Source organism: Eublepharis macularius, chromosome 11 (genome assembly GCF_028583425.1).
Source record: "Eublepharis macularius isolate TG4126 chromosome 11, MPM_Emac_v1.0, whole genome shotgun sequence".
NCBI classification, from domain to species: domain Eukaryota; kingdom Metazoa; phylum Chordata; class Lepidosauria; order Squamata; family Eublepharidae; genus Eublepharis; species Eublepharis macularius.
In genome coordinates this window covers 70,881,075-70,897,030 of record NC_072800.1, presented here as the reverse complement: position 1 = coordinate 70,897,030, position 15,956 = coordinate 70,881,075, and the positions used below count along the sequence as shown (strand labels likewise).

General features: G+C 41.4%; 1 protein-coding gene and 1 pseudogene across 3 annotated transcripts in view; both read right to left on the bottom strand.

Annotated features, from left to right (window-relative positions):
- ACBD5 (acyl-CoA binding domain containing 5) overlaps positions 1 to 15,424 on the bottom strand; it is a 32,522-nt gene extending 17,098 nt beyond the window's left edge. For 2 of the 3 annotated variants that reach the window (XM_054991019.1, XM_054991021.1), the window contains exons 1-6: positions 15,238 to 15,334; positions 12,705 to 12,844; positions 11,479 to 11,599; positions 10,816 to 10,888; positions 10,067 to 10,178; positions 825 to 950 (exon numbers count right to left, since the gene is read on the bottom strand). In XM_054991019.1, the coding sequence (XP_054846994.1) occupies positions 825 to 950; positions 10,067 to 10,178; positions 10,816 to 10,888; positions 11,479 to 11,599; positions 12,705 to 12,789 (517 nt within the window). In that variant the 5' untranslated portion in view covers positions 12,790 to 12,844; positions 15,238 to 15,334. The other variant, XM_054991020.1, reaches the window with a different exon arrangement.
- Positions 1,535 to 3,792, bottom strand: LOC129337711 (60S acidic ribosomal protein P2-like; annotated as a pseudogene).
- Positions 15,425 to 15,956: the final 532 nt, after the last annotated feature.

Genomic DNA, 15,956 nt, shown 5'->3' with positions numbered 1-15,956 from the left:
TTCATCTATAAACAGGGAAGCAAAATGAAGATCTGACTTCCAGTGCTGTAGCGGCTTTTGCTGGGGACAGTGCTACGTCCTGACAGGCTCCTCCTTCATTGTGCAAATCTCCAAGAACTAATTGACTAATTTTTATGAGGAAGGCACATTACCCACATTTGGTACACCATCTTTATTTTATTACCAGGATAAATTTATGGAAATCTTATGGTTGGCTGAGCAGTCTAAATTTCTCAGATATATTGGATAGAGGATAAAGTATGCAAATCAGCAGTCTGAACACGGCTTATTCGCAGTTTGTACCTACGTCATGCATTCAGCCTCTGCACTATTGTCTTCTGTAGCATCCTGGCTCTCAACATACTGTTGTTGAAGTGCCTGTGTGTATCCCATACAAGACATTTTGAAATACTTGCCCGTACTCAACGCTGAACATGGGATGGAGGAGGGGGAAATGAATTAAGCAGTTTTCACATTATAATGAGGGAATTTCTTTGCTTGCAGAGCAGATCTTTACTGCCTTCATCCTGCAGCCACCAGCACATGCACATGTGTGCGCGCGCACCTCGAGAAGCTGCTTTTGAGGTTCAGGGTATTCTCTGAAACAGCATGAAATGCAGCAACAGGGGCTGAACCAGAAGGGAAGATCTGGCAGAAAGAACAAGCTCTCTTTCATGCACAACAGAGATTGTAATACAATCTACTTTGACAGAAACAGCCGGGCATGCCGCCTTCTCATGTTGCACAGCAGCCAAAATCCACTTGACAGAGACTGAAAAGGTACAAAATCAGAAGTGGAAAAGTGAAAAGAAATAAAAGCACACCTTCTACAGTCTCCTTTAATTCTTCTGTTTCTTCCTGGACTACTTCCTCCTCTGACTCTGCTCCACTGTCACTGCTCTCAGATTTACCATTCACAGCTGGCACAGACGTTACGGCCGTTCCAGGGCCTAAAAACAAGTTTTGAGAGAATACATATTTACTATAGCAACTGGAAGCTTTCAAATTCAAGTTGTTTGAATTAATTCCAGATAAAAAAGTTTTCTGACTGTACTAAAAAAAAACCCAGTTCTCAAACGTGTACCAGATTTTACTTTCCCAGCTGCAGCTCAACGCACAGCACCTGCAAATGAACAATTTTCTTACTATCCATTTAATGGCAACATCTTCCCTATTTCATTGCTAACAATACAGAGTCTAATATGAAGATTACTAGTAATAATACTGCTAGAAACTGTACGGGCAAGATCCGAATGTCAGTTCTGTTCTGAGACCACACTTCTGTGAGTCCTACCAAGTTCTCTGTAGCAGTGATGTAGTGTAGTGTAGTGGTTAGAGTGACAGGCTAGGGTCTGGAAGACCCAGGGCTGTATCTCTACTCTGCCATGGAAGCTTGCTGGGTGACCTTGGCCCAGTCACTCTCAGCCTAACCTACTTCACATGGTTGTTGTGAGGATAAAATGGAGAACAGGAGAATTGGGTGGCGGGGTTGTCTTTAAACTAGATTTATTACAGAATAACTCTTAATAAAATTTTAGTCAAACAATCCAAATCCCATATGATCATCAGATTGTTCATTCTGTTCTTCTTTCTTCCCCTCAGCAGCAGCAGGAGCTATAGGCCTCCAGCAGAGACTGCTAAAGTCCCACCTGCTGGCATGCTGGCGTTACCTTGGGCAATGGCATCTTTGGTGCTTTCCCCATTCAGCTCATGAATGACCTTGTTCACACATTCATCATCTGTTTCAATGCCTACGCTGTCAAGGGTTTTCTTCAGATCTTTGGAGCTTGGGGACTCATTGCCCCCAAGAACAGCAAGAAGGTAAGCTACAATGCAACATTTTTAACGCATTCTTTGGGCAAAAGGCCTCAACTTGCGTGCAAAAAGGAGAGAACAGGAGAATGACGAAAGCCACTTTGGGTCCCCATTGGGGAAATCAATAAATATGAAAAGGTAATTCCACAACAAACATTTAGGTATTTGTTGTGTGAAACCAGCCACTAGATACTCAACTAAAAAAAAACTATTTTCATTTACAACAGCGAGGGACTAAAGTAAACCATTTGCATAAGTACAGGGCTAGATATATGAGTGGGAGACTTGTACAAACAACCATTTGAATCAAACATTTCTTTCTATATGCCATCAATTATTATCTCTATCAAACACACTGTTTGCTCATAACACAGTATTACAACAAATGAAATCATAGAAGTACAAAGTAGTTCTTACGCGACAACTAACTCCTGTCATTTCTTGACTCTTTTTTATTTGGAACTCTAGCCTAAATAACATAGGTACAACCCATTGTGTTCTATTAACTGCAGTGATATTTATGTAGGATTACTAAGCCAGTAACAGTTATATCAATGTAGGCTTCCCAACCCCCAGGTGAGGCCTGGAGATCTCTCCTTAAAGCATTCAGATTAAAGAGTAGATTTAGTTTATCTGCAGGAATGCAGCCAGCCCCACCCAGTGAGAACCACAGAGAAACATTCTGGTATTTATAAGCTGGGGAAGATCCATTCTTCGACTTGAAGGGATGTTAGTGAGCCTAATGGGTTTAACTTGTTTCCGATTGTTGACCTTCTCCTTCAAGTTCTGATATCCTGATTGTTTCTTTCATGTTGTGCCATTAAAATCCAACCGTGATCCTTCAATACATTTGAACTGAGCAATGGATTTATTTTCTTCCTCTTCATATCATTTATACTTAGTTAAGTTCAATGTACTTCATCCAAGCTTGGGTTTTTGACCACTAACTTCTAAGTGCTGGAGCAGATTAAAGATTTCTCAGACTGCCAAGAATATAATCATCAAAGACACTTTCAAAACATTTCTCTTTTATTCTTTGGGTGGATGCCCATTGTACCAAGAATGAACACAGGCTTGGCTTTTTCTTACATGGAAGGACAATTGTTTAGAAACTCATTCATAGCCACGCAGAAACAAAAATACAACCAATTCACATGCCTTTTTGCTGTATGCCAAAATAAGCACGTGTTCAAAGCATATGACAGCATGCACACTTTTCCATATACATTCATGTGATACTCGCGTAAGAAAAGCGGCCTCTCTCACCTCTGTAAAAATACAAGGAGGATCCAGAAATGGCAATCCTGACAATGGAACTGATGAACAAATGTATCTGTCCTTTTACCAAGTTATAAATCTAAAATCTAAACATTCTCCTGTTTGTAACAAGTTTTCCGTTGAGCAATGCTGAGAGGTGCAAAGGACACCATGCTTGCACATTTTCTTACAGAGCATATCTTGAGACTTCCTTGGCATTCTTTCCCCCCATTTCTAAATAGGTTTGTGTAGACAGAAATGATTCTATTATATAAATCATTGTGGTCAAATGAAAAAGGGTATACAAGAAAGCTGTAATACTTCTGATTATAGCACATACGAAAGCCGGACTAGATTAACAAAGAATCTCATAATATCTAGACAGTCGTCACAGACGGAATTCTAGGTCCCAGAGGGCACACCTCAATAAGGAAATGAAGGAACCCATCTTCTGCCTGCTCTGGTAATTTTTTTCAGTAAGGAGCAGAAAAGGGGAGAGTTCTTAAAGACACATCAATGAAATAAGCCAAACAGAGTGGGAATGGAAATTAAACAATTAGTAACTATTATGATGAAAGACTTTTTTGTTTTCCAAACAAAATGGGGTAATAGTGGTGTACTTTACATAATTATTTTAAGGATGTCAACAAATTTAATGTATAAAATGCTTTGAACACTGGCAGTGCTGTACTTAGCATTCATGTTACAAACATTACGCATCTTCTAAAGTGAGCCTCCTTTGAAGACAGTAATATTGTACAACAAACACTGTAAACAATATACAGACTAGTTTGCTTCAAAATGTAACGGTGGCTGATTTTGCAATCAAAGATCAGGTGACTCAACAACACCAGCATAGAAACATCATTGAAGACTATGTGGAAAACCTACTGCTTGAATTGCGCAAGAACCTTTCATCAAGAAAATTGGTACAGCCCTATGGAGACTTGGCAAGCCATAGTTTTATCTGCACTGGAAATCTGCCCTAAGTGCAATTATTCTTCGCCAACACTCAAGCAAGTGTAACAACAGGTGCTGCCTCTTCCTAGGCACCTCATTAGAACATACATGCGCACTAGCTTATTTGGCACAGTTTAATTATGTTACTGAAATTCTGATAGTGTAAAAACCTGGCAAATGGAAAGCCACCCTAATGGGGCCCATAAGAAGTCTGACATACTGAAACAGCACCACTGAGGTTGCGGGAGGGGAGAAAATCGGAGGTGTGTACCTCCAAATATTTTACAGCAAGTACTAAACACAGGCCGTTTTCACACTGTTTACTGGCCACGGAACATCGCACCAAGCTCCTGGAACAACAGCGTCTTCCTGGCGGAATTTCGTGCAAGAACTGCCGTTTTTGTGCGAAATTACGCCAGGAAGACGCTGTTCTGGAAGCTTGGCATGATGTTCCGTGGCTGGTAAGCAGTGTGAAAACAGCCATTATATCAAGCTTCCCATATATCTACTTTGTTACTGCAAGGCATTTTTATTTGGGGAAAAAAGTATCAGTTTACAGACAAAAGATTGTTTGTGCAAGAAGCTATACTAGTCAAAAGGCTGTTCTTGGAAGAAACCATTTTTGACAACTAACTCTTTGGAGGCAGCGTTTTATATTATTTTATGCAGGCAAGAGGCTCCAAACGGCTGCTTAGGCTCATGCAAAGAATGTTTGGACTTTTTCTTTGAACAATCAACTTTCATTGTTAATTACAGCAGCTACTTTTAAAACTCCTATCAGTCTACAACAGTAGTTTCCCATGAGGTCAGGGTGGATGGTGATCTACAGAAAAAAGGATGAAGTCTTAGAATTTTGGTCACACAGCAATTCTATTATTCTGACATGCATTTTTATTCCCTTGTAGTAACTCTTCCTAAACATCCACGTTTTTAAGTTAAAAAAAAAAGCAACCCCCTACTTCCATGTTATGGTCATGCTGCCAGCTTCTTTATCAGCCAGCTTTCTATTTTTCCTAAAACAAAATATTGGTACACAGCACTGCAAGTCCATAGTCCACGTTAATCTTTTGCTTCAATCTCTTTGGCACCGTTGAAACTGGATGCACGGAAAACTCCACCACAGTTCAGAAGTAGTTTTGAAGGGCCCTGTTGTGTATTTCAGTCAGGAATGTAATCTGTTAGCAAGTCATTCAGTTTAGCTTTCCAAGAAGCGTGCCAGGTTTGTCAAATAGTGCTACGGAACTTGAAATTCTTCCCTTTCAAAGCCCCAAGAGGGGCAAGCAAGACGTTGCCCGTTTCCTTTTGCAGAACTCAGCAAATGCAAGCAACAGTCCACATGCTTGTTCCAAGGCTACCACTATGTTCATGCAGGTAGGCAGCCCTGGCCTCTCATGCTGGATGTGGGAACCACATTTTTCTTTCAAGTCTAGTGTTTTTATGTACCTGTAAATAATATGTCAGTCAGCTGTTGACAGAGTGAGTTCATCCTTGGAGAAAAACCTGTGCTCCTTTCTTTTGAAAACAGATGAGCACAAGACCAGGTCTTCAAAACAAGGTTTGTGGCACAGAACCTGCAAGAACAATTGCTCCCCAAGTTCCTCCCATTTGCACAGACCATTAACTTTTTGGAAGACTGCAAATTGTGAACAACATTTCATACTTCTGTGGTCTCAAAACAACAGGTTCCTTTCTAAGAGCCATTTGTTTAAATGTAATGATGCATAAAACAAGATTAGCTGCTCTACTGGATTAAGTTTTCCTAGTAAATATTAAAAGGCCCCTTATTTTCAAAATAATTTACTATTTACCCTTTAAAATATTACATTCTTAACTAAGAAGTTCAGCTTTGAATAAAGTTCTTGCAAAAAGCAACTTCCATTTGGGGAGGTAAAAGACTTCTGTGCATCCCAAAAGCATACTAATGTCCACCAGTAAAATTACTCCAAATTAAAACCATCCTTTCCCTTCCTGTGACCATAATTGAGCTTGAGTACAGGCAACAGGAACATAACAAAAAGTCTTCTGTGGCCTTGGATACAGGCCATACCTTCCCTCCAGCCGTACTTTCAGTGCTGGTTAACTTAAATACAACCCCTTCCTGCAGCCACTGCCTATGAGGCTGTTGCAGTGATTGTGTATAAGGTGACTCTGCAGCCAATATGGGCATCTACTGGTTAGTATCTGTGCCAACACTAACACAAATGGGCCTGTCCGCTCCACCCATGCTCTCACACAATTTTGGTGCATTTTCTGCTGCTTTGGGGGGTGGGGGGTGGGGTTCATTTCAGTCTACTATATAGCCTGACCATTCACATGGGTCTTAAAACAAACAGTGCAAACCTAAGCAGATTAATTTTGCACAGATAGCAACTACAGTTACAAACTGTTGAGAAATTCCTGGAGATCTGGCGAGCGGAGGAAGCTCAGCACGGCATAATGCCATAGAGCCCACCTTCCAAAGCAGCCATTTTCTCCAGGGAAACTGTTCTCTATAGTCTGGAGATCAGTTATAATTCCAGGAGATCTCCAGGTGCCACCTGGACACTGGCAACCACAGCACACTTTTCTCTTTAACTACAACTTTAAGTAACATACAAAGCTCGGAGCAGATCCAACTCAAAGAACAAAAGGGAGTTATGGCCATTTCCTCATGGGCTATCTGCCCTGGATTCAATGCTACTGGGAAGTGAGTATTTTCTCTGCTTTCCCACACCATCATACTATATTGGTGCACCCTTGGCTTTCCCTGGCTTTTCTCCACTCATTCTCCAACCTGCTTTGCTCTGACATTTCGGGACAAATCATAGTAAAGCCAAGGTGGCTGCAATGTGGGTCAGAAAGTTCCTGCCCACATGGTAGCCATTTCCCCCAACCCTGACCCTATAGTGGCTATTTCCTCCCCCAACAATGAGGGAAACTTTTTAAAATCAGCAATTCCATATAATTATATTGATATACCATTATATTTATTTATTTAGAAAATGTTTGTGTTGCCTCTCCAGGAACTTGCCTGAGGTGGCTTACAAAATAAAAAGGTAAAGATAATCCGTTGTGCAAGCACCAAGTCATTACTGACCCATGGGGGGACAACATTAATATTAATTCATATTAATTTAAATCCAGCATTAAAAACCCAGCCCAGCATAAAAACAAACCATAAAAACAGACCACTGACAGCTTAAAATAAGATTCCAGTATAAAATAGTATTTAAAAAAAAAAACCCTTTAATTTAAAGCTTGGATAAACAGAAACATTTTGGCCTGGTGTAGGGCTGCCAGTCCCCCAGTAAGGGTGAGGGATTTTTAAAAAGTAAGCTGAGAAAGAAGAAAGGCATATCTCAGCAATGGAAGGTACTAGAGACTTACTGTTTCAAAGATGAAAGCTGGGAATTCACAAATCCTAGTACACTTACTGTTATAATAGGGTACTGATATAACAATATTAAATTGCCAATTTTAAAAAATGAAAAATGGCAGTAGCCCAGGGGAGGGGGAAATGGCTGCTGCTGAGGGTAGAGAAACTGTGAGGAATATCTGCCACATGGAAGCCCCGTTGCTACAGTGCTGTATCAGCGGTCGCATCGGCACTGAGGAAACCACACGAGCCTTTTCCTGTGTGGAAACTGCCTATTAGGGGTGTTAAACCTTTTTAGTGCCTGCTGTTTACCCCTCCAAAGCTTTCGTTCCAGCTGGGTTCACTTCCAGTATTGAAGGTGGGGGGGAAGGGAGCTCTGACTCTCAAAAGCTTATACCCTGAAAATCTTGTTGGTCTCTAAGATGCCATTGGACTCAGATCCTGCTATTCTACTGCATACCAACATGGCTCCCCACATAAAACTATCTTTATGCTTTATCTGCATGTATAAAGTGCCATCAAGACACCGCAGAGTTATGGCAACCCCTGCTGGGGTTTTCAAGGGGAGAGACTAACAGAAGTGCTTTGCCATTGCCTGCCCCTGCACTGCGACCCTGATTTTCCTTGGTGATCTCTCATCCAAGTATTAACGAAAACCAATCCTGCTTCGTTTCTGAGATCTGACTAGATTGAGCTAGCCTGGCCACCCAAGTCAGGACATGCTTTATCCAGAACAGGTTAGAAACACATTTAAGGGAGCAGGTCTGCCATGTTCTCTCCTAGTAAGTCCATTAAGAACAACATTCTTTCTATAGAGGCAACGGCCCCCAAAAGAACTATAAAACAAATGGACAAACTTTCATGCAGACAGAACTATTTAGCAATTAAGGAGGAAGTTTGGAGACACAGCATGTCTGTGAACAAATGAAGATCAGATACACAGTTTAGTTAATTAATTTTTCCACAAAAGCATACCTCAGTTTCAATCGTGGTAGGACAGTGACAACTTCAATAAATTTAAAAGATGTTTTTACATTATTATTCTAACATTTGCTGTGACGTACCGCAAAGAAATTCAGTATTCATGTTTTAGCTCTGCAAAGATGGTTCATTCTCAACTACTTACTCCAGATTCACTGCAAAATTGAAAATATCTGTGTACTTTATAAACAAAAGTTTCGTTTATCACCTAAAGATTTTTTAGTTTTGTTGACCGGAAGAACTGTAAGTGGGTCGGCAGCGCTCTGCGTATTGTGCCAAGTAACGAGAGATTATGCTGCTCGGCGGCCTTGATATGCTGCTTACATTACCTTTTTGCTGATCAGTCCAACTGGCAGGCAAGCACCTTAAATCCCTTAATACATATTATTTTTTTTAAGCAGTGCCTGCCTTTTCAAAAACAAAGTTTAAAAAAACCTTCATTCCCGCTATCCCTTTCAAATCAAAGAAGGTTGACAAAACACAGGATAATCTGATTAGTTTCACAGACTACCTAAATGTAAACAGCATTTTAATCCAAGTGAAATCAAGTTACGTTTAATGTCCAAATTGCATAACAATGTAGTGAACTGCATCAGTGCGTGTGGCATACAGCGCCAAACAGATGGTTGGTTTTTCAGAAAAGGGTGTATTACCCTTTATGTCGCTTAAAACACACAGTTCATGATTTCATGAGATTATTTCATGACATGTCCATAGTTAGGCCAACAGTAGCCCTTTTCAGACATTTGATTTTAGTGCTGCGACCGCACATAATGAGAGCACACACTATGACTCTCCTGATGTGTGCAGTCACCATCATGTTTGACAAGAGCAATGATGTGTATTTTCCTGGTTTAGTACATGCAAACTGAACACAGGGGTCTTGAAGGTATGCATTTGCATACACTGAAACCATATGCACGTGGAAAAATAAGTACAATGACCTATTCAGAGAGCTCAGACCCATCTTCCCTTCAATGCACATTCATTCTAAGTAATAAAAGAGGAGTAAGTGTTAAAATAAATCTTGACATATGATTTGCAACCTATAGGTGGATGCGACCCTGACCTGGATAGCCCAGGTGAGCCTGATCTCATCAGATCTCAGAAGTTAAGCAGGGTCAGCCTTGGTTAGTAATTGGTTAGGAGACCTCCAACAAAGACCAGGGTTGCAGTGGCAGGCAATGGTACTGTTAGTCTCTTGCCATGAAAACCCAGACCAGGGGTCACCATAAGTCAGCTATGACTTGAAGGAACTTTCCACCGCAGGTGGATGAGAACATTTGCCAATGCACTACAAACCCGCCCCCCCCACTGCTGTAGGATTTGCTACGGAGACATGCAGCTGCTCATTCCTCTGAACAATGTCAAGAGTTCATATAAGCTTCTTTTCCAACTAATTTTTCCCTAACAAAGAATAGGGTTGGTTAGAAATACAGCCCTGTTTAATATTTACAAATTTAAGAACTAGTTATGGAAAGCCTGGGCACTTTTGCAGAAATGTTAGAACCTGAGAATGGCAGCAGGGGCATTTGCATCCCCGTGCCTTTTTAAGCAGTCCTTGTTGGGCTGCTGTGGAAAAGGAATAAGACGTTGCATTTAAAACTCCAGTTAACAGAAACAAAACATATTACACCAATGATAGTTTAACACAACTCACAGTCAATAAGGCAATGATAAGTAGTTTTATATCCCAACCTGATATGATGCCAGATCCCCTGTTCTTTTTGTCTTCTACAATTTCATAGAATGGACCTAATACATGCAGCAGTTCTTCAACCTTCTCCGTCATTGGCATAGTTTCAAGAATCTGCACGAACACCAAAAGCTTGTGAATAGCAGATCAGTGATTCAGTTAATGGCACGTCTGAAAGTCATTGCAACAGTTCCACAGCAGCAGCATAATATAAATCCTGAACTAGTTACAACATTTTCCACAAGTTTTAATTGCAACATCAAACATTACCACTTCTCCTACTCAGGACTGCACAGGATTTTAAAAAAACGAACTCAAACCGAATTTACCTTTTCATGTTTTCTGATTGTTCAGCAAGACATTTCTTCTAATAATAACAACAACAACATTAGATTTATATACGGTCCTTCAGGACAACTTAACACCCACTCAAAGCCATTTACAAAGTATGTTATTATTATCCCCACAACAATCACCCTGTGAGATGGGTGGGGCTAAGAGAGCTCTGAGAGAGCTGTGACTGACCCAAGGTCACCCAGCTGGCTTCAAGCAGAGGACTGGGGACTCAAACCTGGTTCTCCAGATTAGAGTCCTGATGCTCCTAACCACTATACCAAACTGGCTCTCAGGGGAGCAGATAAACTCTTCCAATTCTGAAGCCTGGTGAGAAGAAAGTTCTCTCTTTGCCTTGCAGAGTATGAAAACAAAATTACTGTAGATTTGTTTTCTTCCACACCCCAGCAACTCTCACCTTTTTCATCTCTTCAACGTAGGCAATCATAGCGTCTTCTTTAGGCATATCCCCTAAAGCATTCCAAGCATCCCTAGAAGGGATTTCACAAAGACTGTCAGAACACTTAAAATTAGGCCAGTTTGTGATGAAACTTTACAGATTCATTCTTATTGTACCCCTGATTCTGTGACTTTCCACAGTTAGTTTTGTTCTGGAAACAAAAATCTATGTTTCAGCACAAAAACATGAATGCTGGGTAGAACACAGACATAAGTCTTGTTTCTAGTGGTATCTTTTATTACATTTTGAAAAGAAATAGCAAGGATATTATGCACAGTTCAGGCAATCCTGCTTATAAGACAAGATACAAGAGAGCACGCACATTTGTCCCTAAGTGGATAAAGACGGTGGAGCCAGAATGTAAAAAATGGCAGCATGCCTCATGTTAAAAAGGGAGAGAGGAATAGAGAAGCTATGTGTCATTGGTGGTATGTATACATATATGCTTGCATTCTACTACGACACAGGTAAGTGTAGAGTCTTTCTCCATGGGAAGGCTTTGCACTTAGCTGAGAGGTGTGGTAAGCTGCTAGGCTACAACCCACATCTTTTGGCCTAACGCAAGATGTACACCACATTACATTACACAACTTAAAATATCCTCTATTGCATGATATTTACCATTTATATCGACCAATAGGGTCCCAGAATCCAGGTCTTGGAATATTACAAGGTCCTTGGGTTGCTTGCTTATAAAAGCTATAGAACTTGAGCATCATTTCATTTGTTGGTTGGAATGATCCTAGGGAAAATAATAATATTAGAATTGCAAATAATCATTCTCAAGGGAAGAGAGAAATGTCTTATACTCTTTAACTCTTATTCATTAATGTACAAATTAAAAATGTGTACTTTCAGTGGTTTGGATTCCTGTGCTACTTCAACCATTTCACAATGGGGTGGAGTGGGAAAAGAAATAGAATTTGATACCCAGATTATTTACACCCACAAACTGTTACTGATACAAAACTAAGTGTGAATCAAGCATGCTGAAGGCAAAAAAAAACTTTTATGCAACAAAAAAAGATGACACCATGTAATTTTTATTTTAACCAAAAGCAATACGCATACACACACTCTTCTCAAGCAGAGCTGGAAAAACACTTGAAACTTGCAAAACCTGATAGACTTCTAGATGGAGACTGGATGTGCCAGAAGGTTTCTTAGGTGCCAGGATAATATTTATACCCCCTGGGATTTTCCAGCCCAGCTCTCTAGTCAAGTTTAAGAACTTGCACTGTAAATGTGCATGGGCCCCAAGGTGTAAAGGACAACAGAATGGCATCACTGCCTAGGCAGAAAAGGGAAGGAGCATCCAGAGGTGGCTTTTCATTAAGAAAATATTCTTGAAGAACATTCCCCTTAACATACTATCCTTTATTCTGGCGCAATTGATTTGATAGACCGTTTCTCTCTTTCCAGTGATTTGACAGACCCTGTCCCTCTCTCCATAAACTTTGCAGAAGGATCAGTTGGGAGTTACATCTCCATTCAGAGAAGATCAACTGGTAAGGCTGGGTTGACGAGCCAGAGTTGTCAGGAAAGCATTCCTGCTCCCCATTAAACCCTCTTACAGTGCAACATCAAGCAGAGTTACTCCAGTGTAAGACCACTGAATGAGCTTAACTGGAGTAACTCTTCTTAGGATTGCATTAATAATGTAGCATAAAGAAGATGCCATGCAATTTTTTCCCTGGGGGGGGGGGGACGCGAAAACAGAACCAGGGCAGGATGAAAATTTTCTGTTCCCTTTCTGAAGAACACACAAATGGGGCAATGCTTGAATGCGTAGAGGGTCCCAGCTCTCATTTTCTCCCCCCCCCCATCACTTGCCCTCCTTCACTTACCATTTTTGGGCAAGCTCTGAATCACCTTTACAGCCGCCTCGAAGCGAGTCTCATGCACCGAGCCGCTGCTCTCAGTCTCCGCCATGTCCTCTTTTCTTGCTCAGCTGAGTCCTGGATTGTGTCCACCAGAATCGAGGGGCCTGCAGCCAAATAAACCCAAGATGTTTGCCGGATCTAGCGAGGGCCATGGCTTTGAGGCTCCACCTCCACCCTCTCCTTCAGCCGGGGAAAGAAAAGCACTAACCCGCCTCACTTCTTCCTCAGAATCCCTCTTGCTTCCCACCTCTCCTGACTAAAAAAAGCTTCCATCAGAGTCCCCTCATGGAGTTATGGACGGTATCACTTCTTCCTCATGCAAACACTTCCCCTCAGCTTCCATCAAGCACCCCACCACCACCTTCACTGCTAGCTGCCGCTGTTTTTTCCTAGTGTTTGGTTAACTGTTCCTAGTACACTCCTGTCTGCCTTACAGTCTGCCTCTCTCACTGAGACCTAAGGCGGATTACAGGGCAAGTGAATAAAGTATAATCAACAGCTAGGACATTGACTGAGCAAAATACAACATGATCCGCAGTCAGGATATTCAATGAACAGACATAATAAGGTACAGCAGTAGAAAATTTGAAAACGAGTTTAATGATAAAACACAGAGATGAAACCTTTTTGAAACAGTGTCCTTATTTTGTCAGCGGGGGTGCCTTTTAAGAAACTGTTCAAGGGTCTTAACTTCCACCACCAAGAGTTGTCTATCCCTACAGAAAATAGTAAAGAGTCCAGTAGCACCTTTAAGACTAACCAATTTTACTGTAGCATAAGTCAGATGCATGATGAAGAGAACTGTGGTTCTCGAAAGCTTATGCTACAGTAAAATTGGTTAGTCTCAAAGGTGCTACTGGACTCTTTTTTTTGCTGGATTTTGCTGCTACAGACTAACACAGCGAACTCCTCTGGACCTACAGAAAATGTTATGCATTTTCAGCTGCATCCGCCGAACAACCAGATCCAGTGGAAGATTAAACATTTCTTGTTGTAGTTGTCTTTAAATACTAGTATGGCCACTTTACAAACACACCTGCTTTGGAAACTAGTACAGAATAGGCTACAGCAGTGTAAAACACAACAGGCAGAGAACAGCATTTAGGAACCTGTAATAGTGAGTGGTGAGAGGGCTTAGGTAGTGATCCAAGGTCAGAAGTATCTAAGAGAATACCTATTTTTAATTGTGAAACACTGGAAAATATGCAGGGATGGGAGGGATGAGAGCCTACGGTGCAAGTAAACCCAAAATATACACTGGTCTCCAAAATATTCACTCAAAACCCCCAAAATATGCACACAATGGTTTCACTTTCTACATGTTATCAATTTCTCCATTTGTTTTCTCTTTCCTTAGTTAGTTTTCCTCCGGTCTGTATTGCACATTCCACATACTTAAATCACACAGCCCCATTATAGGCATATTTATTCAGAAGTTAAGTCCCAATTGTGTTCATGGAACTGCAACTTTAATGGGTAACACATCTGATACCACTTCCAATTTTGTATTCTCAAAACAGCAAAGTAGATGACAAGTACTATAAAAGTGCGGGGGGGGGGGGGGAAACCAGTTTTTTCAATCTCCCTGTCTTGTTCTCTAACACAAACAGTGCAATCCTATGAAGAGTTACTCCAGTCTAAGCCCACTGAAATCAGAGGGCTTAGACTAGAGTAACTCTCCTTAGGATTGCACTGAAAGAGTAGTTAAAGTATCTTACAGAGTATCATTATTTAGATGTAACCAACAAGTAAACAACTCCTTGCCCTGAGGAGCATGCAATCTACATTAAATCTAAACAAGAGCCCAGCAGCATCCTACAGTCTAACAAAATTTATTCCAGCATAAGCTTTCATTAATCGGTGAGCTCTGACTCACAAAAAATTTAAGACAGAATACGTTTTGTCAGCCTTTAAGGTGCTACTGGACTTAGCTCTGTTACAACAGACTAACGCAGCTACCGCTCGGAAATTATTAAATTTAATGCAACATATAAGCTGTTATGCAGCTTATATGTAAACCCTTTCTTAGTCCACCAAACAGTGCCCAGCCTGCTCCTCAAGCTCTTGACATACAAGTGCAACAACCCCCACTCTGGCCCCCAGCTCTTTCCATCATTCTTACACCCCCGTCTAGCGCAATAAATACCTGACATTTCCCCAGCCTCCCCCAAAACGATCCTTTCCTAACAATTTTATCTCCACCGATCTCACCCTAACTCTCACACTCAAGACCTATTCAGTGGGTGTCAAGGATCAGCTCCGCAAAGCCATCTTCTGTCCCTGCGGCCGGCCAGCCAGCCAATCTGGCCCCAGAACACTATAACAGACCACCCCACATTCAGTATCCAGCCCAACACACCCTCCTCTTAGAAGGACGAGTGGCCTTCCCAACACACACCTGAGCCCATCCTCTCCATTACAGGCAAAACCTGGCAGTTGCAAGGACAAACAACCACCGATGCCCCTTCCTCCAACTTTCTAGACTCAAACGTCATACCTAAGTAGGCCAAAGGACTGTCGCCACCACCGGACAGCTGCACCTGCGCCTCCCTTCCCGATAACATGAGAGCGCAACCAGTATAAAACTGCCCCGGCGCCTACCTTGAGGGTGACGGACTCCTCTAACCTTTGCCCAGGGCTCGGGCTGTCCTGTTAATGTCTTCCAACAGCAGCTCTCCGATCCCTCGGGTCCCACCTCTTACGGAGCATGCTGGGAAATGTAGTTCGTAATCTATTGCTTCCTGTTTCCGAGATCCCTCTGACCCTGTTTGCCATGGCAACCCTTTCTTTTCTCTATGGGTAGGGAGATCGCCTGTCTTTCTCTCTGTCTGTTTATATTTTCATGCGATTACTATTCCATATAGTGATTTCAGAGTCTTTGGGAGATAGTAAACATTGAATGTATGTAATTCAAGGGAGAAAACATACCTCTTGTCTCCATACTGTTGATCTAGAAATTTTAACAGGAGCCCAGCCATATTATCAAAAGACAATTCTTTCCACCACTACTAATAAAACACCACTACTAATAAAGTGGTTGAGATTCTCAATATAGGTAGAGACTGTTGCTCAAAATGTGGCCTATACTTTTTCTTCTCTGCTATTTTTCAAATATTTACCTAAAACGTGTGTGTGTGTGTGTGTGTGTAAAAAACATATTTTCAAAGCCATTCATATATCCAGCTGTATTTAAAATACAGCCAAGCAGTTGCCTTT